This window comes from Benincasa hispida, chromosome 3 (assembly GCF_027475165.1).
Source record: "Benincasa hispida cultivar pf3 chromosome 3, pf3_genome.v1.1, whole genome shotgun sequence".
In the NCBI taxonomy this organism is placed as follows: domain Eukaryota; kingdom Viridiplantae; phylum Streptophyta; class Magnoliopsida; order Cucurbitales; family Cucurbitaceae; genus Benincasa; species Benincasa hispida.
The window spans coordinates 57,710,038-57,736,608 of record NC_143480.1 but is presented as its reverse complement, the minus strand read 5'-3'; the positions used below and the strand labels follow the sequence as shown (position 1 = coordinate 57,736,608).

The following is a 26,571-nucleotide window of genomic DNA, read 5'->3' as shown; positions in this document are numbered from 1 at the left end:
TCAAACGCAAGTAGATTTGAGTCCAATTGATGGTGATCTTGACTCAGTCTTGCATACACATAGGAATAAGGGCCATTATACTAGGTAATTTCAAATTTACCGTGTTTTTTACAGCAGACAGTGCGAAGTCTCCACGTTTACCCATTGCCATATCTTTTACACCTAACATCTCATATTGTTTTCTTCGACTCAATGACTTCAAAATTTTGATGTCGAATGATTGGACAGTTTTTCACTACATTTTTTAAATCCAAATTGGAATTGAATATCATCCCCTTAAGCAATGAATCATACCCCATATTACTGTCTTCCTCCATTGTCGAATCAGGTACAATGTTCATGTCGTTCAGGTCTATCTCAATAAATGTTTCGGGGACTTCATGAATGCCATAAAATTGACCAGGTAGTTGATCTATATCGATATCATTATCGTCTATTTCAACTTCTTCGTTGTTTGTAGCAATAGTTGGATCATAATGCTCATCCTCCACATTATGACTTTCCAACTCAATAGAAGTTTCAACTTCTTCTCTCATTGAGGTTGGACTTGGAACATTGGGTTGGGATATATACAGTTCAACTCTATTTGGTGGGTTTGGAGCATTGCTCATCATGAACCGTACATCAGCTTCACATCATAATGAGATAGGGATATAGAAAGTGGATCCCGCTACATAACTACCATATCTAAATATTACCTCTACCCCATCATCTCTATTTTTGGATAATGCATCACATAATCTATCGATTAATGTGTTGAAGTCAACTTGACAATGCACATTTCTATATCCCTATCTCATTATGATGTAAAGCTGATATTTTAATTTATTAGGCCAACTATATTAAAAAAAATACTTAACTTTTTGGTTGTATTTGTTTCAAACAATGAGTTGAAAATGGAAAAAAATAGGTGTGAAACCATAATAAACAAATAGGTACAAAACCATGATAAATAAGTATGTGTTATTCCTTAATGATTTTTTTAAAAAATAATCCACCTTCATTCAAAATAATAATAACAAAATGGGTACAAAATCATGATAAATAAGTATGTGTTATTCCTATTTTTATAAAAGGAATGTTTTTAAAAAAAATAAAGGAATGTTTTTTAAAAATAATATCCACCTTCAAACAAAATAATAATAATAAATATGTACAAAATCATGATAAATATTGTTACTAAAAACATTCATCACAATTTGACCATAAATCAGTGACAAATATTCTTTTATATTGACATGAATCTTTTTTTTTTAATCATCATAAAATTTACAATATTAAGGCGAATAATCCAAAATAAATTGACTAAATAAACGGCAAGCATAACAACAGCAATAATACTAATAATAACATTAACATTAACATTCAAACATTCAATACTCAATAATCAATACATCATTCCAAATAATAGTAAATAGATACATAACCTTTGAATGACTTGATTGTAGAGTTTTTCTTAGAAATAATAGTCATGGTAAACAAAATAAAAAAAAAATCAATACAAAATTATGAACATTTTACATTTTTGTTTCATTTGAGAAATAAAAAGTCCAGTTAACCGCCTATAAAATAAATTTTCCAATTAATCCACTATAAAAAAATTCTCCAATTAATCCATTATAAAATAAAACGTCAATGTTTCTCCAATTAATTCACTATAAAATAAAGAAATAATATCCACTATTAAAAGTTTTTTAACATAAAAATATACACCAATACCACTATTAACTTTATATTCTTATTTAAATACCTCTTTTTTAGATTTCATTTTCTTTCTTTAATTCTTTTTATAAAAAAGGTATATCATTGGTTTTAGTTTTTTTTCTTTTCTCCACAAAATAAAGTAATATCAATATTTTTTCCATTAGGAACATATTCTTAATTTTATATTTAAAACTACTAATAAATTTTAAAATTTTGGCAAAATGGAAAAAGACATGATTATGCTCCTAATTACAAACCTTTTTCTTTTACGTATGATAGATATAGATAGGTATTTGATGTGAATGATAAATTTTTAGATGACATTAGATTTTTTTTTTTTTTGAACGTGAATTAAAGATGAATTTTGATTTTTAAAATTTTGAGTTAGATTATATTTACTAAAAGTAAGGAGAAAATGTGATTTTTTTTCTTGTAAAAAAATCTCTCATTTTACATGTGATGCTAAAAGATTTGAAAAATGTGATTTTATTATTTCTTTCTCTTACGTATGATGCTCAAAAATAAGAGAAAGAGAAATTATTAATGATTTCAAATGTAAAATTTTGTTGAATGCATCTTTCAAAGCTAAGCATTTCAATATGGACAAAAATAATGTCCTATTTATCTAAATAGTTTTAAAAGTGTCTTTTTGTCTAATTATCTTTGTAAAGTACCTTATTTTTCCAATTAACCCGTTAGAACATTTGATTTTGAATTTATTAGGTCATTGACTTATTGAATTTTTTTAAAAATATAGAATCATTTAGAAGTCTAATAACCTATTTTAATAGTTAACACGAACATAATACAAGGTTAATCACATGTAATTCTCTCTTATGAAAAATTATGAAATTAAACCAATATAAAAAAATGAGAATCAATACAAAAGAAATTAATGCACTATAAGAAAATATATCAACTTATTAAAAAAAATATTGCACCTTACCAAAAAAAAAACTTTGAATGATGACTTGTAGAACTTTTTTTCAATATAATATTCACTATAAACAAAATAAACATTAAAAAAATCAATGAAGATTATCAAAAACTTTTTTTTTTGTTAAATAACAAAAATATATCAACTTACCAAATAAAATATTGCACTGAAACAAATTAATAATATGAAGGTGAAAATTGTGATGGCCGTTAAATTTGAAATTGGAAGAAAATATGGGGAGAAAATATGAAGATGGAAGATTGATTCTTGGGTGTTTGAAAATGAAGGTAGAAGATGTTTAGTGTTTGAAAATAAAGGAAGAATGTGAAGAAATGAAGGGAAGAAGATAGGATTCGAGTGTTTGTTGTTTGTAAAGGAAGAAGATGAAGAAATGAAGTTTGTTTAGGGGTTTAAGTTGGAATTGAAGGGGAAGAAGACAAAAAAGAAATAAAGGGTGGAACGATCGATGAGACGATCAATTTGATTGCGTCTATTGAATGCATCTGTTTAATATACACATTCAAACTGAGTTAACAACTCCACTTTTCTGACCCACTGAATGCGTTTATTCAACCAACGCATTCAGACATTCCATTTTTTTTAATGAATTGAAAAAATAATAATAAAATATTACATAATACATCACTTCAAGAGACACATTTGGATAACGACAAAAAAATAAAATAAGTTGAAAAGTACCCCTCTTATCTAATTAAAATAAAAATTAACCCTACAAATCTAATTAACCGGATGTCCCATCTTCTAACTCTATCGTTGGCTCGTTTTGCTAACTCTGCAGTGGCATTCTCCATTTTCTGATCTTGATGTTCCATTATAGACCTAACCATGGTCTCCACAGTAGAGCGGTCAAATGGCCCCAATTTTCCAGACCTTAGTGAGCCAGGTTGTGTTGTTGGGTTGGTCTCCAATTTGCGGCCAACAGATCATAGGAACCCCAGCAGCCAGGCTCTCCATTGCAGAGTTCCATCCTGAATGAATCAAGAACCCACCAATGGCTTCGTGGCTCAAAACCTCTTCTTGCGGAGCCCAATTGACAATCACCCATCTTCCCTTTTCCTTCCTATCCATAATTTCTCTACAATTAACACATCTGATCTCAACACCAACACAAATGCCTTTCCGCCGTTCACTAACCCATTCCATAACCCCTTCAATTGGGAGCTTGTTAGCTTCACCAAGCTTCCGAAGCTGACAAACACCACGGATCTTGGAGCCTGTGAGTCAAGCCACGCCAAGCAACTGTGATCTTCTTTCCAAAATTCAAATTGGGACTGGGCTGAGTTCTTCAACAGAGAGTGAAATGGTCCAATTGTGTAAACTTTGTTATATATCTTGGAAAGATTCGTCACAAATTGACCTTCGAGTTTGTCGAAGGTGTTGAGAATTATACCACAGATGTGGCCAAGATTTGGTTCACAAAGTTCATCGGGTCCTGTTTTGCTACATCTTCGACTGACCAAATTCCTGGCAAATCTTTACATCTTAAAAGCCCTTCTCCACCAGGAACTCCACGGAGTCGTTGGTTTGAATTTCCCACTACAAACAGAGAAAATGAAATGGGTTTAAAGTTTTAGCTCCAATTATCAATCTCTTATGCAGAAAATTGAATCAACGACGTTACCTGGGTATGGAATTTGGCCTTCTTCAAGAAGCTTGGGAATGGAGAAGAAAAGAAACAAGAAACGGGCGCTGAAAGTAGAGAAACAAAATACAGGAATACCCAATTCTTGAGCTATATCCATTAGAAAACGAAGAATGACATCTGTAATAACACAAGTGATGGGAGAAGTCCCATTATTGTAGGAGAGGAGAAGTCGTCGGAAGAGGGATTTAGTGACTTGGTTCATCGAAACATAGAGCTTGCCATCGAGAACATTGTGGGGTTGATCCGGCGGGAGGCCGTCGGAAATGGAGTGGAAATGAAGGGAAGGAAGTTGGGGGGTGGGGCGGTGGATGCGGCGGTGGTTGTGGTGGGTGTTAAGGAAGGTGACTTGGAGACCGGCGTTGCAGAGGAGGTGAGCGAGACAGAGGAAGGGCTTGATGTGGCCGTCGGCCGGAAAGGGAAAAAGGAGGATGTGATGATGGGTTTGAATATGAGAAAGCTCCATGAAAATGGAAGTTGAGGAGCTTGAATCTGATTGTGTATCAAATTCAAATTGATTAAAAGAGTATTATAATTTAATAATTTATAGAGATGAACTTAATAAAATTGTAACCGGAGCAGAGAATGTGAGTTGAGTAGTGTAAGTAACAATTATTTGTGAAGTTAATAAAATTATGTATGTAACGGACAATTGAGTTTAGTTGATAAGGATATATGATTGTAATTTCTTTTTGGAAAATTTTTTTAAATGGTAAAATTATTAAAATATTTACGAGATATAATAACATTTTAGAACTGCTTTAGTAAATAATTTAATATCAAATATTAATTAATTAAATACCTAATCCAAACATAAATCCTTAATCTTATTAATGTAATTAATATTTTTAAATATTTTTAACTCGCCAAAAAAACCATTTAATTCATTAATTAAATGTTAATCATATCGAGTATAATAATCAAAACCCTAAACCAAATTTGAAAATTTCAAATTCTCTCAATACGCTATTCTAAGGTTTGATCCTTTTATGAGCTAATAGAGGGACCTAATGGACATACAGATCATGAGCTCTAATGATTTGAGATTAATTGGTTAAACTCTTTAAACAGAATTAATCAATATTCGTTAATTATCAAGACACTCCACTATAGCTCATTAGTTGCACTCTCCCCACTATAGATATATTCTGTCCACTTGATTTAACCATAATAAGTAAGTCGATCCTTCACGGGTTGTTCGTATTTACAACTGGGTCAAAATTATCTTTTTACCCCTATAATATTTCTTGCTTCTAAAGTCTTCACTGATCCTCTAATGAATAATTGGTTTATGGTCCTACCAATAAATCGAATCCCTCTTAGCCATAAAGATGGTAGGGCCTCTTTGTTCAAGACCAGGATTCAATACTTAAGGGAACAACCTATCTACTAACTTTAAAATGAGTAGGAGTAAATTCTATCTTGCAGGACTATGTCCCCAGTTATCTATCCAGTCTTAACCCTAAAATGGGAGGCTTATTGAGCGGTGATGTTGAGTCACTCTCACCCATGCATATTCAAGAATAATCCCGAATAAATAGAAGTTCATAGTTAGCTCAGAATTGAGATCGATTTATCTAAGGTCATTGAATTGAAATAGTCAGTTTTAACAGTAAACGGTCGTTATAAAGTACAGTGACTATTTTGTGGTCCGATCTTATGCAAATATCTTTTGCATAGGATGCCCCCATTTACATATCTTCACATGAACGATTTTGGGATCATATTGTTTGTATCAATATAAAACGCGGGTCGCATCCATAGTGTCCCCAGGATAAGGTACCCAATCCAGTCCACAATTTTGGCTATATACTCAAACTTGATCCTCCTTTATGTCTCTACATAAAGTTTAAGTATTCATGTTATAGTCATGGGTTCATTAGTCTATTGGATTTAGGAATCTATGAATGCAATTTATATATTCAATAACATCTTTATTGAAATAATTTTTATTGTAAATAGAAATTTGTTTAAAGTTTACAAACTATGAGTTTTACGACATATAACCCAAAAAAGTCACCTATGGTCATCCTGGTGAATGTAAGTCTCTTCTAATAAAAGTGTTATAAAGAGAGACTAATCATTTCGTGGTCTGGTCTTATACAAACTCTTTGTATAGGATACCCCGCTCACATGTCGCTACATGAATGATCAGGATCATATCATTTGTAACACTTTACAACAATTGTAACAATTACAAAGCGGGTTGCATCCGTAGTGTCACCAGGATAAAATCTTATCCATCTACAATAAATTGTTAAGGTTATTACTTAAACATAATTCACCTGTATGTCACCACATATATGTTTAAGCTACATCGAATAACCTTGGATCTTAGTTTACTGGTTTTGGGTTAATGCAACTAAATGTCAAATAAAATAACACTTATTTTATTAAATAAATAATTTGTTTGTATAATAAAGTTTGTAAACTACAAGACCACAAGATTTAGGGCATCAGCCCAACAATCTCTCACTTGTTCTAAAGTTAATGAGGTGTACAAATATAAAGTACAGAAACTAAGTAAAGTATACAAAACAATAAACTAGGGCATACACAACGGGCCTAGTAAAATCTCCCAATTGTCCTAGACTAGATGAAGCATGTCTTGTAAACCTAGACTCTTCAGGTGACAATCAAACACTTTAGTCATGAGAGCCTTTATAAATGGATCAGCAACATTGTTCTCCGTAGCAATCTTCATGACGATCACGCTCGATGCACAATCTCCTAGATAAGATGATATTTGTGCTCTACATGCTTCCCACGTTTGTGGCTTCTAGCCTCCCTGAAATTTGTCACAACACCACTATTATCACAATAAAGGGTGATGGGCTTTGACATGTCTAGAACAAATTCCAAATTAGTCAAAAACTTCCTAAGCCATACAGCCTCCTTAGCAGCTTCACAAGCTGCTACATACTTTGCCTCTATGGTAGAGTCAGTTATGCAACCTTGTTTTGTGCTCCTCAAAACCATAACTCCTTCATAACAGTGAACACTGGTCCTAAAATGGATTTCATAGAATCCCTATTAGTCTGAAAATCAGAGTTAGTGTATCTTGTAAGGATCAAATCCTTAGACCCATACACAAGCATATATTCCTTCGTTCTCTGAAGATACTTGAGGATGGGTTTAACTGTTGTCTATTAATCTAATCCTGGATTAGACTGATATCTACTAATTATCCCCACTGCATAATATCAGGTCTAGTACATAACATTGCATACATTAGGCTGCCAACAGCTGATGCATAGGGGATCTTTCTAATTTTCTCAACCTCTTAAGGTGTCTTAGGACATTGTTCCTTAGACAAAATAATTCCATGCCTAAAAGGTAATAAACCTTGTAAAACCCGCACCTTACTTTCCCTTTTTTAATTATGTTTACTGTTTGAGTTAAGCAAAGTAATGGGGTTAAATATTTTAGTTAAATTGGAATATTGGGTTTTGAAGTAAGGTTAAGTTGAAGAAGGAAAAATGTCTAAGTATGGGAACTTAGCTCTCGGATACTTATTAATCTAGCCTTGCAAAAAGAATTTCTTGCTAAGTGTTAGTCGTGAAGAATGGTGGCTGAGCAATCGAGGAAGGGTCGAGCATTGAGTATAAGCCATTGAGGTAGGGTCGAGCATCGAGTATAAGCAACCGAGGAAGGGTCAAGCATCGAGTGTAAGCAATTGAGGAAGGGTCGAGCGTCAAGTATGAGCAATCGAGGAAGGGTCGAGGGTGAGTATGAGCGATCGAGGAAAGATCGCGCGTCGAGTACGAGCAATCGAGTAAGGAACGTGCATCGACCAAGCCATCCAGTACCAAGTATTCAGTCCTTCCCATCCAGTATTCAGCAGAGAGCCATTGAATTTTCCATCGAGTAATGACTCTTCTCCATCGAGTTTTTCTAGCGAGGATCAAGTTTGCTTGAAATGCTTAGTTTTAAACTTCTCTTTCAGTTATCTAGACAAATGACTTAATTTGAGCCCGTGAGAAGGCTTAAGGAGATTTCATGCAAAAGGGTTGGGCGGTAGTTTAAAAGGGAATAGAATTTCAAGAGTTAGTTTTGGACGATTTGCTCGAGAAAACCAAACGATCTTAGTACCGTCAGAAAGCTCTGCGAGTCTAGTTCCTGAAATCAAGCCTTTGGAACGAAGTTCTCACAAGAAAGAGGGCAAGAGAAGGAAGGGAGAGACGAAGGTTTGTTGTTGGGTATTCCGGGCACTCGACGAAGAATCAAAGATCAAGGCCTAACCACTTAGATTTTCAAGCTGAAATTTTAAGGTATTATTGCTAACACCATTTCAAGTAAGTTTATAGAAGGAACTTTTGAAGATAAGGTTTGGGGTTCGAGTTTCACATTTGGGAAGTTAAACCTAGAATCTTTGTTCAAGCAAGGAGTTGCGGTTTCGGGCCTTCAGGAGAGATTTAAAGGCCCAAGTTAAACCACAAGGAGTTTTACGCTGAAACTTTGGGTAACATTGTTAACAAAATTCTAAGAATTTTTTAAAAAGGAATTTTCTTAAAATGAGTCCTGGTTTTCAAGCTATTGACGTTAGAATTTAAATCTAGAAATTGTGGACGATCAGGCAACTTCTTGCTAAGTAGTCTCAAAAGGGAGACCAAAGTAGTAACTAAAATTCTTACTCTTATGTGTAGGAGTGACGTCCACTGGAGAGGCCTACCAAGCCTAGGAAAAATCAAGCCTAAAGACTCGTGAGTGACTAAATGTTTCCAAAAATATATATATAAAAGGAGCATGCATTCCAAATGAATTGCATGCTAGGGTTTATAGGTTTTCCAAGCAACTAAAGTTTATACTTATGTTTTTAAAGGATTCATGGCATTTCTTAAGCATGATGTTTTAAGTTATTTAAATGAGTTTTACTAATTCTAGCGCATGTTAAGATTGAATGATAAGGTATTGCAAAACTACATGTTTATAATTTGTGAAGCATGTGTGTTGAATTATGATAATGCTATTATAGGGGAAACTAGGTAAGTGCCATGCCTAAAGCTTATTGTACCCAAATCTTCTATGAATGTTATGATTCTAATAAACTACAAACCGAAGGTATAAAAGGTATCCGAGGAAGTACCTAAGGTGTTAACGGTGCTTAGTATACTCTACGTGCACGTAGGTAGTTCTATATGAGAGGCCGAAGTATAGGTCTTTTGGTCACATCATTATAATGGGACCGAAGTATGGGTCTCTCAGCCATGAATGGACGTTGGGAGCTTGAGCTATGAACGCTTGTTCTTAACTAAGGTTTGTTAGTATATTTGATTATGATGCTATGATTAATTCATGGTATCATAAGTTGCTTGAGATTAATTCCAGCATGTTTATATGTTTAAAATAATGCGTATGAAAGGCTTGACACGAACTGTATTTCTATGAGTCACTCACTAGGCAACCAACTCACCGTTTTCAATGTTTTCCTTTTTTCCAGGTAGCGGTCAGATTTCTCTTGGTTGAACCCACTATTGCTTGCCACTCAAAGCTCGGTTAGGAAGGAAGAAGCTTATGTTAAACTTGTTTTGATGTAAAAGATACCTTTACCTTGGACTGGTTGGCTAGATGTACGTGAACAAGATAGTTAGCCAATTCGGAGATCCAGCATTGATGACGGGAAATTGGAGGTCAATTTTTTACTCGACAACCAACTTCCCTTGGACACAGTATGCGATGCATGTTCTTAAGATATGCGTTGATAGTCATACGTTGAAATGAAAAATTGCGTTAACGAATGTATGCGATGACCATGCGTCCTGCCACAAGTTTTCTTGCGTTCACGCCAAGTATAACATGGAAGCAAGTTTCTCGGGTAATCCAAGGTCGAACGCTGGGATTTGTAAGTATATGTTTAAGGTGGTTGTGAATACAGTGGTTGAATTCATGTGAAAAGTGAGCTTGCGTTAAGCAGCACCAAAAACCCTCACTAACCCTATACCACTCGTTATTTCGGGTCAAGGTGTCCATTTTTGCAAATATTACAGGAATTGACCGCTGCATCGATCCCAGACCGTCGCAAGGTTGACCGCATGAGTTGATTAGTTCATCTCATGGGATGTTGCGTCCAGAGAGTGATAATCGTGATAGAAGTCTACTTGCAAGGTAGATGGAATGCGTTGGCACCTCAAGAGAAACAAGCACGAACACATACCTTGAGAGTATCAACAAGATAAGATGATATTGACATTGCCCATACCGCGACAAAGGTAGCAATGAGCCAGAACGCAATCATGAACGTTGTCAAGGTTTAAACTCTATAAATAGCACCTTGGACCTTCACTTCAAAGCATCCAAGCTTCTACCTTAAGGCAGATGTTTGCGATCACAGATGAGAGCATGAGCGAGATTTTTCTTTGAGGATTCTTCACCTCCACAACCCATTTCGAGTGACGACCAGAGTTTTTGCTGGAGATAGAGCTCGGAAGAGACTTCTCCAGCATCCATCCATGGCACCACCAGCAGCCTTGACACATTTCGGATGAAAAGCAAGAGATTGTTTTCATTTGGCCTTCCATTTCTCCTCTTGTCTCTGTATTGTATTATATTTTGGCTTAAGACATTAATACATTTTGTAATCAATGCATATCTTAATTCCTTCAATGCCATCTTCTTCATCTTCTTCATCTTTGTCATCATTTACTTTCATCGTTTAGTTATCAAAGGCGGTCACATACTCAATCATGTAGCCTAGAGATAGGACGCATGTAGCAACCCACCGAGAGGTGTGCGTTGTGCGAGTATAGTGAGATAATCTTCTTTGCTTAGGTGCGAGGTGGTAGCAACGCTCGTCTATGAGCCATCGCAATGCTTGCCTATGAGCTGATTAGCCGTGACTAACCGCCCGAAAGGGTGAGTGGTGGAACACACCAAAGCAAAATATGCATTTCCTAGAGATAGGCATGATCTTATGCTCGACGCAACCATGCATTATAGAGATATAAGCATGCGGCCAGCCACCGAGAGGTGCGTAATGTGTTAGTGTGGCGAGCTGGGATTACTCGGCCGGCCTAACATAATGAACATTAGTATGCGTTAACAACTGTTGCATCTCTATCAATTCTCATAGTTAAACTTCCATTGTTCAATCTGTTTAATTAGGAGTAGGAGTAGCACATAATCCATTAACTTCTACCTTTTTACTTTTATTCATCGCCTCAAATGCATTGCTTCACAAACACTATTTAGTTACAAGTCCCTGAGTTCGACCTCGGATCACCTCGAGAAACTTGCGTTCTCGTTATACTTGGCGAGAAAGCAAGAAAACTTGTGACAGGAACACATGGTCATCGTATACATACTTAAACGCATATTGTATATTTTTCTAGTCCAACGCATGACCATCGACACATGGAGATCAACGCATAGCATAAGTTGCATATTTATTTTCCTCTCCTCTTTTGAACCAACATATACATTCAAAGTATATATTATAACGATTATAATATAAATGATGCATGGCTATGTTATTTATGCATGCAAACATATAAATAACACTTATATTGTATAATGCATCAGCATGCTATAAAATTAAGTCATGCACACATATATATATAACACTTATATTGTATAATGATGCATGAAATTAAATGCATAAGCTATAGTAGGTTTTAATTCTATATGACATACAATATGACATATAAATAATTAAAATAATACATAATATGTATAATTAAATATATATATATATAAAAAATAAAAAAATAAAAAAGCAATATTGTATTGAAATTGGTGTCCTATACATGAATTAAATCAATATAACAATTATATTAATTTAATTAATGAAAATATAATAAATAATTAATTATTACAAATTAATAATTAAATAAAAAGAAAAATTGCAAAAAACCATTGGGAAGACTCAAACCCATGATCTAATGAAATCCAAGTGCACTATTGACTATCCCGAGTATCACAGCACTTTAATGCTAGTGTTACAACGATGGGTTTTATGTTACCACATCATTGCAATGCTGGGACAGAAGCGTCGTGACGCTACGTGGCAGAAAACTTGCACTGCTTCGCCCGTTCATCTAATTTGCTCCATTCTTGCTCCAAAAATTCACATTTTCGAAGCCATAACTCCACAAATGACATGGACAATTACAGAGTCAATGACATTAATTAGACGCCCAAAACACCGGGCAATTACAACTTTAAACACTTTAAAGCAGTAAATTCTAGGCCAATTTCGAAAACGTCTAATATGCAAAACTCATTCCATAAAAACATTCAGCATATGAAAAATAATACAGAATGTACCCACCAATTATGTAATTACAATTCCATAATTAACAAAAATTGGGATCCAAAACTACACTCTGATACTAATTGAAGTGAAAACCATCGAAGGTTTTCGCAGCGAAAAGCGAGGATCGTCCCAATTTTCTTTTCTTTTTTTTTTTCACAAAATTTACAGAATTATAGAATAAAGAAAAGAAGGATTATGCATTCTAAATTAACTTACAACATGCTAATTTTTAAAGAAAAAGAATAAGGAAAATATTCATACCTTTGGAGCACTTTCTTCAAGAACTCCCTCAAATGGATCTCTTTCTCCAAAAGGGACACTACCAAACGGAGCCTCCTATATTCTCCTTAGGGATTGAGAATGACAAGAGGTGTGGGCTCTGCCTTAGGGTTTTGAAAGAGGGAAGAATATGGAGAGAAGTAGGGGGATTTTTCTTCTTTATAAACTTTTTTCAGAGAGAACCAACTCACAGAGAGAATTGTGGAAGAAGATGAGTAAGAACCATTCATTCTTCCACAACCCACGTTGAAGAGGGGAGGGGGGAGTTATAGCTACCTTCCTTTAATTAAAATTTATTTAAATAAATTAAATTAATAATATATATACACACTATATGTTATATCAAATATAACATATAGCCTATAGTTTTATATTGCATCGAATACAACATAACCTATAGTTTTATTTTCTCTCAATAATACATGGTATTTAAAATAAATCGCATCTATATTAAATTCACTTATATGAACCTCATTCATATAATTGATATTTGGATTATATCCAAATATTTAATACCTCTCAACTTATTTATGATATTTAATATAAATCATGTTTATATTAAATTTAATTACATGAATCTCATTCATATAATTAATATTTGATTCATATTCAAATTCCTCTCTTATTACCTTATATTATAATGTATCAAATACATTATATTAATTATATCACATATATAATTAATTTAATTAATTATATCATATATAATTAATTCTCTCAATTAATTTGAACATTTCAAATTAATCCAAAAATAATTCTCAATTAAATTCCTATTGAGCTACAAAATGGACCTAATGGACCTGTAGATTGAAGCTCCAACTGTACTTCGATAATTAATTAAACTTTTTAATTAAATTACCCAACATCCATTAACTGTCGGTCATTCCACTAAAGACCGACAGTTGCACTCTTCGCACTACAAATAAATTTCTGTGTCCATTGGATATAACCAATCAATAGTGCAATGACCCTTCACAAATTGCTCGTAAGTACAGTTGGGCCAAAATTACCGTGTTGCCCCTGTAGTTACATCTAACTCCTAAGTACCACAGATTTCTTTAATGAACAATAAGTCATGGTCTAACTATGACCAGGTCCCTCTCGGGCCAGGAGAGGGTATAGCCACTATGTTCAAGCACCGAAATCAACCCTTAAAGGAACAATTTATCTACTTGCCCCAACATCGGGGAATGAGTGATTTTCGTCTTGTTGTGTTCCCAACTCCCTAGTTAAACGAATCTCCAAAAATGGTAGGCTTATTGAGTTGGCAATCTGGCCACTCTCACTCATACAAATAAAAGGATCACCTTCATGAGTAAGAGTTCACAACTCACTCAGGATTCAGGGTATGTCACCTATGGTCATCCTAGTGAAATGTAAGTCTCTGTTATTAACAGCGTTATATAAAGAGACTAATCATTTCATGGTCCGATCTTATACAAACTCTTTGTATAGGATACCCCCGCTCACATGTCTCTACATGAATGATCAGGATCATATCATTTGTAGCACTTTACAACACTTGTAACACCTACAAAGTGAGCCATATCCGTAATGTCACTAGGATGAGGTACCCAGCCTTATCCATCTACTACAAACCGTTTAGGTTATTATTTAAACAAGAATCACTTATATGTCTCTACATACTTATTTAAATTACATAAAATAACATAGGATCTTAGTTTATTGGATTGAGTATATGCTTATAAAATAACACTTATTTTATTAACAACAATATGTTTATACAAAATTTACAAACTACGAGATTATAAGGAGATTTAGGACACCAATCCCAGCAATCTCCCACTTGTCCTAAAGCTTAGGGAGTCTAATGTACAATACAAATAAAGTACGAAATCACAATAAATTAGGGCATACACTATACCTCAGTAATAGGAGGCTCAGTATACATGGGTAATAATCACTCATGTCCAGTAGTGGGTATTGGCTCAGTTCCACTAAAATTAGAAGATGGGTCCGTAAAGCGACTCAGAAATGTCAGATATGTGCCCAAGCTAAAAAGAAATTTGATCTCACTGGATATGTTTGACTCAATTGGCTGTGAATACAGAGAGAAATGAAGCTATTGTGAAATTTTGAAGGATGTTAAGTCAGTCATCAAAGGGGTAAAAATAAATGGTGTCTATGTAGTCCAAAGAATTCAAAAAATACAGACAACTCTAGTTGTAACATCAAAAGAGCCTGCTGAAGGAGACCTTTGGCACAAAAAACTTTCACACATCAAATCCAAAGGCCTTCAAGCTCTGGCCAAACAAGGGATCCTACCTAAAGGGGTTCATCAAGGCCTATCCTTTTGTGAACATTGTGTAATAGGGAAGGCAACAAGGTAGAGTTTTACCAAGGCACAACACACAACTAAAGTAATCCTTAACTATGTGCATTCAGATCTATGGGGGCCCTTCACCCTTCCAATCCTTAAGTGGTGTCAAGTATTTCCTAACTTTTGTTGATGATTTCTCTAGGAAATGTTGAATATACTTTCTTAAAACTAAACATATGATCTTTGAGAAATTTAAGGAATGGAAGATTATGGTTGAAAAACAAACTAGCTATCAAATTAAATGCCTTACAACAAATAATGGATTTGAATTTTGTAAAGAAGAATTCAATGTTCTTTGTAGATAGCAAGGAATAGTTAGACACGGAATAGTGAGATACATACCTCAACAAAGTGCGATGGTAGAAAGGTTGAACAGAACTATACTTGAAAGGGTTAGGAGTTTCTTATCTGATGCTATCCTACCAGAGAAATTTTGGGCTGAAGTAACCTCATATATTGTTTACACACTAAATAGATGTCATCATGCTTCTCTAGATCTTCTTACTCTTGAATAAAAATGAACCAATCACCCACCTAATCTAAGTAACCTAAGGGTTTTTGGGTGTATTGATTTTGTGCATCAGAGTAAGGGGAAGCTGAATGTCTGAGCTATCCAATGCATGTTTTTTAGGTTCACTAAAGGATTGAAAGTTTTCAGACTATAGCATCCTATTAAGAAGAAGTGTGTAACTAGTAGAGATGTTATTTTTAGGAAGACTGAAATGTTTATGAAGAAAACTAACACACTTGAACAAACACCTCAAGAGTATACAGATACAATTGAGATGGAGCATTCACTTATGCCTACTTCAATTCCCTCAAGCTCAACTTCTGATAATACCAGTGGCCAGGTGCCTCAATATAAAGAAGAAGAAGAAAAGGCAGCCTCTGACACTAAGCAAGAGGGACCAGACCTAAGGAACTATACCTTAGCTAGAGACAGCAAAGGAGAACAATTGTACCACTTATAAGGTATGATGACTACGTCAGCCTAGCTCTAAATGCCTCGGAGCAAGATAATGATTCAGAACCTTCTATTTTAAAGAAGAAGTATGTTGTGCAAATTCAAGAAAGTTGATAGAAGCAATGAATGATGAAATTGAGTCCCTGATGAAAAATGACATATGGGACCTAATTCTTTAACCTAAAGGGTGCAAACCTATAGCATCCAAATGGGTATACAAGTTTGAGGAAGGTATCCCTAATGTCCAAAAACCTAGGTATAAGCTAGGTTAAGTTGCTAAGGAGTTTACACAAAGACAAGGAGTTGACTACAATGAGATATTTTCTCCTATGGTCAAACAAACCTCTAACAGACTACTTCTATCCATACTAGCACAACAGAACCTAGAGCTTAACCAACTTGATGTAAAAACAGCTTTCCTTCATGGTTATCTAGAGGAAACTATATACATGTGTCAACCTAGGCTATCAAGTCAAAGGGAAATAAGATCACTATTGTTTACTCAAGAGGTCCATCTATAGACTAAAGCAGACCCCTAGGTGTTGGAACAAGAGGTTTAATGAGTTTATACAAAAGAACGAGTTCATTAAAAGCTCCTATGACAGTTGTGTTTACATTAACACTAGAACTTTTGCAAACCCTGTCTATCTACTTCTATATGTAGATGATATGTTTCTATTAGAGAGTACTATGAAAGAATTGAAACAGGTAAAAGATCTCTTAAAATCAGAGTTTGAAATGAAAGACATGGGAAGAGCAAACAGGATATTTGGCATGAATATTAAAAGAGATAGAACAACATACAAACTATGCATAAGCCAAACCAAATACTGTGAGAAATTAATTCAGAAGTACCATATGAAAGAAGCAAAAATAGTAAGCACACCTATTGCACAACATTTCAAACTATCAGCAGAGAATTCAACTAAAGAAACAGATATTAAGCATCAAAGACTAATGTCTACAATACCTTACTCCCAAGCAGTGGGAAGTCTAATGTATATGATGATCTCTGCAAGACCAGACATAGCCTATGCAACTAACTTGGTCAGTAGGTATATGGCCAACCTAGGTAAAAAGACATTGGGAGGCTAATAAATGGATATTGAGGTACCTAAAAGGCACTATGGGTGCCAGACTATTATACCAACAAACCATTGACACAGAACCAGAGTTGTTTGGTTTTTTTGGTTCAGATTATGCAGGGGACCTTGACAGAAGATGATCATTATCTGGTTATATCTTTCTATATGGAAGTTGTGTCCTAAGCTGGAAAGCTTCACTACAATCAGTGGTAACCCTCTCTACCATTGAGGCAGAATTCATTGCCCTATCAGAAGCTATGAAAGAGGACCTATGGCTAAAAGGTCTTTTACTTGACTTGGTATAATACAGAACACAGTCAAAATCTATTGCAATAATCAAAGTACTATACATCTATCTAAGCATCCACAGCATCACAATCGTACTAAACATATAGATTTAAAGTACCACTTTATTCGAGAACAAATTGAAGAAAAAAAATCGAAGTTCTGAAGATACATACCTCGGACAACGCCTCTGATATGCTAATCAAAGTCGTAGCACGGCTCAAACTCCAAAAGTGTTTGGACATCATCGAATTTGAGCAACAAGACAAAGGATAGAAGAAAGAGATTAGCAAAGAGGAGTTGCTTCAAAGCAAAAGTTAATTTCAAGATGGAGATTTGTTGAGAAATTAGTAACAAACTATATGAAATTAACTTTTACATGCAGTTAGTAACTACTTTGTAAATCCTCTATATAAAGGATAATAGTCATAAGCTAACAATTACTCAAAAATTACTTCAAAAACTCAACACTTATCTATATTTTTCCTCTGATCTCTTCAATAAATAACATTCTTCAGCTCTTTCGTGGATGTAGGCCTTTAATTACCGAACCATGTTAAAATCCCTGCATTCTCTTCTTCTTCCCTTCACTGCATGCAAGTTAAGAAGTCTTCTTCATCCTCTTCTTCAAGAACTACACAGAACCCTCAGCATCTCCATTCTCTCTCTCGTTTTCTCTCTGAACAAAATGATGGAAATGAAAGTTGAATCAGATTGATTGCAATTTATAACGTGTAACTGGAAAAGGTTAATCTTGACCTTAGACGTGTACGGCTGGATAATTCTTCACTTGGCCATCTCTTTACCATTTGTTTTGCTTCTTCAGAACATCAACTTGATACTTTCTCCAAACTTGGGTCTGAGTGGAAAGTGGAAAGGCCCAACACCACATAATGAAGTTTTCGCAAAGGTTGAACTAGTAGAACATATCATTATCATTTTGGCCTCTTTTCTCACCATTATGATAATCAAGTTGTGAATAAGTTTGAGTATTTATTGGGATTGATTTTCTTTTTCCATTTAAAAGTACATTTTAAAATATTGTGAAAGTTACTTCAAACATGTCCTTACAATGACTTCAAACATGTTTTCACGAAATAGGTCTTCAAAAAAATCTGTATATATAGCATATGCTTGACCTCATTATTGCGACACAAATGAGCTAAAAATATTTATTCTATAATATACCAAAGAAAGAAAGAATTTCAGCCTGAAATTCCAAGGCTTCTTTAATTAAATATAATAATTCTTAAATCAATAACAATTAATTAAAAAGAGAGAAAAAATTATTACTCTAGTTAACCTTTCAAAATGACAAATCATGAATAATTAATAACCAATTGTAAGTGGCATGTTTCATAAATATAAAATTGGGCAAATGACAAAATTGACCTAAAGACATTTTAGTTCTTTATTTTTATTTCTAGTTCCATTATACTTAATATTTTTATTATAATACTCCGTTTGTGGTCATTCCAATGAATTGATGATGAGGAACATATGGGCCAAGAAACAGACATGCCAGCAGTTGGAAGAGAAATTGTAAAATAAGAAAGCCAAGAAAGTAATAGAAAAGCATATTTATTATGACATATAGAGAATTAGATTACAACATTAATGACAGATATTGGTTGCTACATATTACACCCTTAAATTTATGGCCCCACCATACATTCATTTGTTTCCTCCTTACCATCTCTCTCTTTCTACTCTCTCTTTCTCTCTAAAAGCCATTATTAAATGATATGATAGCATTGGGGATAATGAACTTAAGCATAGGACATTCACTTAGACTTGAATTTCAATGTTCCATCTATACATTTCCTCGGTCGGGATGGGGAGTTCGAAGGTGACTAACCCCGTCGCCTCGTCGTACACAAAGTCGGAATCGACCTTGTCCACACTGCATTTTAGAGGTCGTTGAGATGAGTATAAACCAAACCTTCCACATCCTCGAGCTTTCAAGGTGATTGTAGCTGTTGAAGGTCGATCGTTGGGGAGAGAACATGTTAGCTCCGAAGCAACTTCACCGTCAAACTCTGGCATTCGTTCGAACACTTGGACGTCGACTTGCTCGACGGCACCGCCAGTGTTGAACATGTCGAGCAAGCCAATTGGCGCAAATGAGATGTTCGAGGTGATGTCCTAAAAATCAAAAGATCGTTATATTCAATACAAAACGAGTTGCTGATAGTGAAAGAACAAAATATAGAATGGAGTGAAAGAGTTAGACACCTTTAGAGGAGAAATATGGAAAAGATCATATTCCAAAACTTTGAGGGTAACTGGAACTGAGGCGCCTTTCGGCAATCGAGTCAAATCCCCTGAAAAACAAATCAAATTCCTTTGTTAGAATTTCTTTTCCTGTTTCTGCACAAGTTCTATAAAAGAGAATCCATCATGAATCTTGATAACAAGTAGTGATATCCAAGTACCTGATCGATAGGCATAAACGATAGTATCGCCCTTCCAGTCGGCACCGGCAACTTGCGAAATAGCATCGACATCAGCTGCACGGACAGAGGTAGTGAGGGTCCCTGGAGACTCGTCGTGAATGCGAGTCTTCTTTGCAATTCTGCACCAGCCAGCACCTTGGCAATTGAATACTCCAACAACACCAGAGCACTTGTTCATATTCCAAATTTTGAGCAGGCTGCAAAAGGGGGGGAAAAACAATTGATATCAACAACAGTCTATAACGGGAGGTGAATAGAATAGACAATTACAGGAAGAAAGTGAACGTGCTGCAACAAACCTGGTGCCATCTCTAGCTGGATCGTTGAACAGCGAGTCACGTGTCGGTCGTCCAGGTAACTGGGCGCGAAGAACTGATCCGTCGGGAAGGACTAGCTTCTTCAACAGCTCAAAGTTGTGGTTGCCTGGTTTGTCACTGTGATATATTGCACAAAGTCGAGTCATTCCTATTATCATACTTAGACTGAAAGCAAACAAACATGCCATGGACATAAACTACCTGACATAAATTGCACATCCACCAATTGCACGAGCAGCTCCATGATACTCCGCTGTCGGATGTAAACTCTGAAAAGGAAAGTAAAGATTGTATACATTAGTTTAAGTATAAGGGTTGAATAGTTGACCTCCATAGTTTCAAGTTTCTCATCTCCTAATGCCAAACACACTATACATGCGGCCGTTATACCACACCTATGTGAAATCTACTCATATTTAGACATGCCAGTTTGACAAATACTAATCCTCGCTGAAATGTTAATGACATGAAATGAATCATATCGACTAATAATGTCAATCTAGTTGATGAAATCAAAACAAGGGAGAGCGGATAAAAAAAGTTTGTTTCTTACGTGGAACATATCCCAGTCAGGCTGCATGAATTCTCCAAGGAAAAGAGAATTGTAAGCCACAGAAGAAATATGAATAGTGTGGGAGGCAGGATCACGAGGGTAATAGTCATCAGAAGCTCTCACGACTGCAGTTTGTTTGGCACTGTAGAGACTATCGGTGTTGTGGCACATGCAGGCAATGCATCCATTGTCAGAAAAGTTTCGAGCAATTGAAGCTTCGAGGGCCTGATGGTAGCTACGAGTAAGTGTAACCCTGCCACCATGACCAGCACCAAGGGTCTCGATAATGTTTTGAACATCAACCTTTACGCCATCGATACCACACGAAGCTAAGTAGGAATGAAGCTCGTTGTAGAAATTGAAGACTTTCTTTGGATGCACAAGGCCAATGCCATGAACAGCCAGGCTATCTACAACTATGTCTGGTTGGTTGCCCAACATACCCGGCGACTGGACTGGGTATGCCAAAGCGGAATCATAATGCTCCATGCCTGGACCTGCTGGTTTCACTCCACCCCAATAACCAGCCAAAGCATGCCATGCATACACAAATCTGCATTATTAATGGGTTAGAAATTTTCCTTAAAAGATGAATTGCAATATCTCTAATTCAAGTTCCCAACAGAAAGTTCTATCTGCTGACTTTAGCAATTGAACACTTACTTCACACTGTGTTGTTGCTTGGCATCATCAACAACCACCTTTAGGCCTGGGACCTGATCATCATTTTTCCCATTTTTCTGAAACTTGTGGTTTTCTTTTATTCCAGACAGCCTACTTGCAAACCTATTAAAAAAAAGTGTCATCAAGTGATTAAGCAATCAATTGCTTGAATCTAACTCAATCCATAATGTAAAAAACATATGATATAAAGAAAAACCACTCATCTCATCTGGGTAGCAGATGGAAATATGCCAGATATCTAACATCTAACATTGGGAGAGTTGAGGAAACCTATTGCTACGGGGAACTTTTAGCTTAAGGGGCAAAAGGAGGTAGCATATAATATGGGAGATGTACACACGGCTAATATAGGAGTATTAGAAGGATCACATAATTTATCCGTTTTTATTATTCCCCACCATAAAATAGTTCACGAATAACTAAGATAATCACAATTCATATCATCAACCAATTTATTACAAACGGCCCAACTTTAGACTAAACGAGATATGCACATAAGTTAAATACAAAAATAATAATGAGATCTGTTAATAAGAGGAAAGGGTCTTACTGTGCTCCTTCTTGTACAACACAATCAGCATCCTTTGGTTTGCTCTCTATCTGTTGCCAACCATCGTCTATGATTAAGAATTTTGGAGGTGCCCCTCCCTCTGAAAGGCTGCAAACACCACAATGTTTCGTTAGCAATTTAATTTAATCTCTTTTTTTGTTTAATGAGATAAAAAATTTAGTATTAAACATCATTGACACAGAACTATTAAGATGCAACAATGGAACTGCTATGTCCCAGCAACAAATTGTATTACCTTTTGAGGCCTTCCACAACACCCTCAGCAGTGACATCGGTGTAAAAAGCATCCCAAGTACACCAACCAAACCAGTCAAGGAAGGAAGGTAACTGAAAAGGGCAATGCAACATAAATGAGTCGCTAAAAAGAGAATAGCTTAGTTAACATTACAGTTGTCAAAACAAAATTTTGTCATACCTTTTTCTTCTCTCTATGAAGAAAAGTTTGTGTATGCCTTTCAACAGCCCTGTCATCAGCATTGAAATTATTGTGAAGTTAGCTCAGATACCCATCATTAAGAAGTTAACATTACACGTGTGTAAAAAGCAAAAACCCAAGTGCACACTTGAAGAAATTGGGAGCAAAAATTTTTAACTTAATTTGGAAACTTACTTCACTGCTTGATTGATAACTTCAAAGGGATTTGTCCCAGCATGCATATAGACAAGAGAAAGTCCTTGGTTGGTCTCAACAGTACTATCTCCTGCAAAACCAATTCAAACACCAACAAAAACAAGTCGTTTCGTTTCTTTGGAACTTGATTCCTTCCTATATTCTCCTCCCCAAGTGCTATAAAACTCCATTAATTTGATTCATTCCAGTGATGGTAATTAAAAGATTTCTCCAGCAAGGTTGGTTCATATTAGTAATGTGACATCTCCACCCCAACAGATTAGTTATATCTTCTTCATTACCGACCACCAGGATGGAACTATCGTAAGAAGTGATGGGCCAAATAAATAGGACAGCAGGGTGTGTGTGCATCCTACAGCAGATGATAATTGTCCGATCATGATCTACTCACCACTCTCGAGGCAAATCTCCATCTCATTCTTTTCATTGCCTTGCAGGGCAGCACGGAACTGGCCTTCAAGTAGAGGAAGGAAGACGGTGTAGATGGTCGAAGAATTATCAGGATCCTCCCCGTCATTACCCTTGCTCTCCATGAGCAGGAACTGTGTCTCGAAAGGGATGTCTCTCCCAGATGTTCCCATTCTTTGAGTCATCCACCATAACTTGAAACGGAAACAACACAGGAAGCGGTGACCCCTGATACGGGATGGGGAATGAATTAGAATATTTCATATCGATCATCTACAATAGCCACTGACTATTTTATTATTTCTCCAAATTAATTCAACAAATCCATCTCAACAAACTATTTCAAATCATATGAGATAAAATCTACCCAGCTCAGGGATCAAAGAAATTCAAACCCCTAGAGTAATTGACAAAAGTAAGATTTCGCCATCTTTTATATAGAATAGAAAATTTCAATTACTTGCCATTTGTCGTTTCATTTCTGTTCATGCCGTAAAACTTGAACTCCTACTAAGAGGGTTTTTACTTTTACTTACTCTAAAACACCAACTGGGAAAACGTGCAGACTTTTACTGTTTGAAGCAGTGGCACCAATGAATGCGCCAGCGACAAGTCCAAAGCCTGATCCTGGGGTCAGAACAATGTTGTCAGGCACCCCAGTCAGTATGGTCTTACCGTGAACCACCAAGTTGCCATCGTTGACAGAGATTTTCGGTGTGACCGTCATTGTTGAGCACCAAACAGCTGCGGCGCAAGATTCAAACCATAAAACATTATCAACCAATCAGAAAGCATAAAATCAAAATATTAAAAATACCAAATAAATGTTTTAGCACTTAAAAAACAAAAACAGAAATTCGGACTATAAAATCGAGATTTCCTCTTCATTGGACATCACTAACACCAACCTAAGGGTTTGGACTTTAGAAGAAAACCTAAGTTTCTACAATTACGGCGAAATCCTATGTTTTCCGGATGAATAGAGCCATATGACTTCCATGGGGGAGAAGAAATCCACCTCAATTGCTGTAAGGAAGCTGGCCTTAGCATCTCCCAAACCCACGACCAGCCGGAGGCTAGAGAGAATAAAAATAAATACAACCGTACCAATGTTGGGGAAAGGAAAGAACCATATCAGATTCAATTTAAGATATAATAAAGTGAAATTAAGACCAATGATTTCCCTTTTTGGAGTTCTGGATTCAGTGTACAGCATCTTCTCTCTTATTTTTTCAACTTATATCCTTCAAGTGGAAGAGAGAAGAATCAAACTGGTTTACGACAATCATAACAATAGAGAAAAAATAATTCTCAATTAATTGAAAGATTTCACCAATTTAAGCTCTATTTAGGACTATATTAGCATAATATAATAAAAAAATCTAGAAAAAAAAAGAATTATATTTAGTTAACCATAAATTTAAAAAATGTAAGGGAATATTATATTTGAAATAACACGGTCAAGGAGGCAGAGAGAATACAAGTGGAAGGAATATATGAGAGAAAAGAGTCAACAAGGAAGAAAAAGAAAGAAAGAGAGAGAGAGAGAGAAAAAAAATAGTAAGAAAAAGAAGACACGGATTTCATTTTTTCTTCACCGCCGTGTGAAGGGAAACGACTAAAGTTTGCTTGTTTTCTCCGGTTCTCCGAGCGTGAAGGAAAAAATATATATTAAAAAAAAAAGATTACGCGGAATATTCATTGATACAAGCAAATTGATAAGAGAGAAAAACACTAAAATTCACCTTTGGAAGAAAGTGACGGCAAAATGCAGAAATAACAATACAGATACGTAAAACAGAATCAAGAAGCCGTCAATCAAGTTCGATTGAATCTCTCCAACTCATCGATTTTCAGACCTAATTATTAATTCCGTTCTTCTCTTTCGGATTAATTCTAAGCTAGATTTATTAATTCATTCCACCGCCATTAAAACACTAAATCATTCTTGTTCTGAAAAAGTCCATGATAATCATAATCAAAATCCAAAAAAAAAATCGTGATCTGCACGGAATTACGGTAAAACGCTCAAGAAGCAGAGGATAGCAGATCTGAGCCAAGATCTCGGGATCACATGACATAGATCAATTCAAACTAACTACTCTCAGCCGCCTGAAGCTCGATTCGAACTCAGAAATTCAGAATCAAACGCAAAAACTCCAGTTCATAGTTACAAAATTATCACCAACAGAGTTACGTCCATAGTTTTGAAATCTCTCGAAATCTCAACAGAGCATGAAAATCCGTTCGGACTCCGTATGTTCAATCCCACAAGGAGGCAAAAATCGAAACAGAAACAAAAAAAAAAAAAAAAAAAAAAAAAAGGAAAAACACAACACTAAAAACTCCACCAGAAGAACTCACCGATTAGCTCTTAGCAAGAGAGAAGATTCCGGTCCCCTGGCCGGAAGCTGAGAAGAGGAGCGTTCCTTTGAAAGGAATGCTCTGAAAAGAGAAGAAAAGAAAAGGAAAACGAAACGAAATGAACGAACGAACAAGAAGCACAGAACGGCCTCTTGTGAATGAAATGATGGTTCTCACACAGAAAACACGATGGAGTGAGTTGAGGAAGAAGAAGATGGTGGTATTTATACGGGTCGGAGCGTTAAAGTTCGAGCAAGTTCCAGTGCCAGATCGCATCAGATCCCGACACGTGGAAATTAGTTTTAAATCTTTTATTAATTATTTTGTAATTAATTCCGTCTCTTTTGTTACTTACTAATTATTACGGAGTGAGAATCTTTTCTTATTATATCTGTTGGAAATGTCTTCCTCAGTCTGTATATTTTTTACCTTATTTAGAAATAATTTCTTTTTGCTTTTTTTTTTTTCTTTTTTTTGGTTTTTTTTTTTTTTGCAAGTTGATAGTTGTTATAAACTTATAATGCATTTTTTTTAATTAAATTACAGATTTATTGTTCAATTTTGAGGTTTAGAATTTTTTTTTACAACAACAACGTAACACCACGACCAACTACACCTTATACTCCTCAAATCCAATAAAGGAAATAATACCGTCTAAAAAATTTTGAGAAGATGTCAAAACCGTTTAATATAGATAGGAAGCTTCGACATTTGAAACTTTTAAATTTTTTAATATTCATGATTACTGGTTATGTACAAAGTTAAAAATTTAAGACGTTACTAGGTATAAAATTGAAATTTATATCTAATAGATCAATTGATTTTTTAAAATATTAAATTTTTAAGAATCTATTAGACACAAAATTGAAAATTTAAAACTTACTAAAAAAAAATAAAAGTATAGGAACCTGTTAAAAACTTTTACAATTTTAGAAATCAAATCTTAAACTCTCAAAGATTAGAGGACTAGACATGTAAGTTACTATACTTCTTTCTTCTTGCAATATATTGTATTTTATAAGGTCATATTTGATAACTATTGCTTTTGTTTTTAAAAATTATGTTTGTTTCCTTCTAA

General features: G+C 35.2%; 1 protein-coding gene and 1 pseudogene across 2 annotated transcripts; both read right to left on the bottom strand.

Annotated features, from left to right (window-relative positions):
• Window positions 1-3,111: 3,111 nt before the first annotated feature.
• LOC120073276 (mogroside I-E synthase-like) lies at window positions 3,112-17,813 on the bottom strand (annotated as a pseudogene). Its single transcript, XR_016528204.1, has 3 exons — window positions 17,686-17,813; window positions 4,284-4,796; window positions 3,112-4,198 (listed from the first exon to the last, which is right to left on the bottom strand). The product of XR_016528204.1 is annotated as a mogroside I-E synthase-like (transcript).
• A 1,261-nt stretch (window positions 17,814-19,074) lies between these two features.
• Window positions 19,075-25,705, bottom strand: SIP2 (seed imbibition 2). The gene is made up of 14 exons (XM_039026015.2): window positions 25,494-25,705; window positions 23,666-23,873; window positions 23,113-23,357; window positions 22,701-22,791; window positions 22,506-22,554; window positions 22,326-22,417; window positions 22,070-22,177; window positions 21,499-21,621; window positions 20,836-21,388; window positions 20,484-20,551; window positions 20,265-20,399; window positions 19,945-20,162; window positions 19,745-19,833; window positions 19,075-19,654 (listed from the first exon to the last, which is right to left on the bottom strand). The coding sequence occupies exons 2-14, from the start codon at window positions 23,854-23,856 to the stop codon at window positions 19,298-19,300; spliced, it is 2,319 nt and encodes a 772-aa protein (XP_038881943.1). The 5' UTR covers window positions 23,857-23,873; window positions 25,494-25,705; the 3' UTR covers window positions 19,075-19,297.
• Window positions 25,706-26,571: the final 866 nt, after the last annotated feature.

Coding starts and splice junctions, on each gene's coding strand:
- SIP2 (XM_039026015.2), bottom strand. CDS start 23,856: ATGACGGTCACACCGAAAATCTCTGTCAACGATGGCAACTTGGTGGTT. Junction 21,389..21,498: donor AAGCAACAACACAGTGTGAA/GTAAGTGTTCAA, acceptor TTAATAATGCAG/ATTTGTGTATGCATGGCATG. Junction 19,655..19,744: donor TCCATATTTCTCCTCTAAAG/GTGTCTAACTCT, acceptor TTTGATTTTTAG/GACATCACCTCGAACATCTC.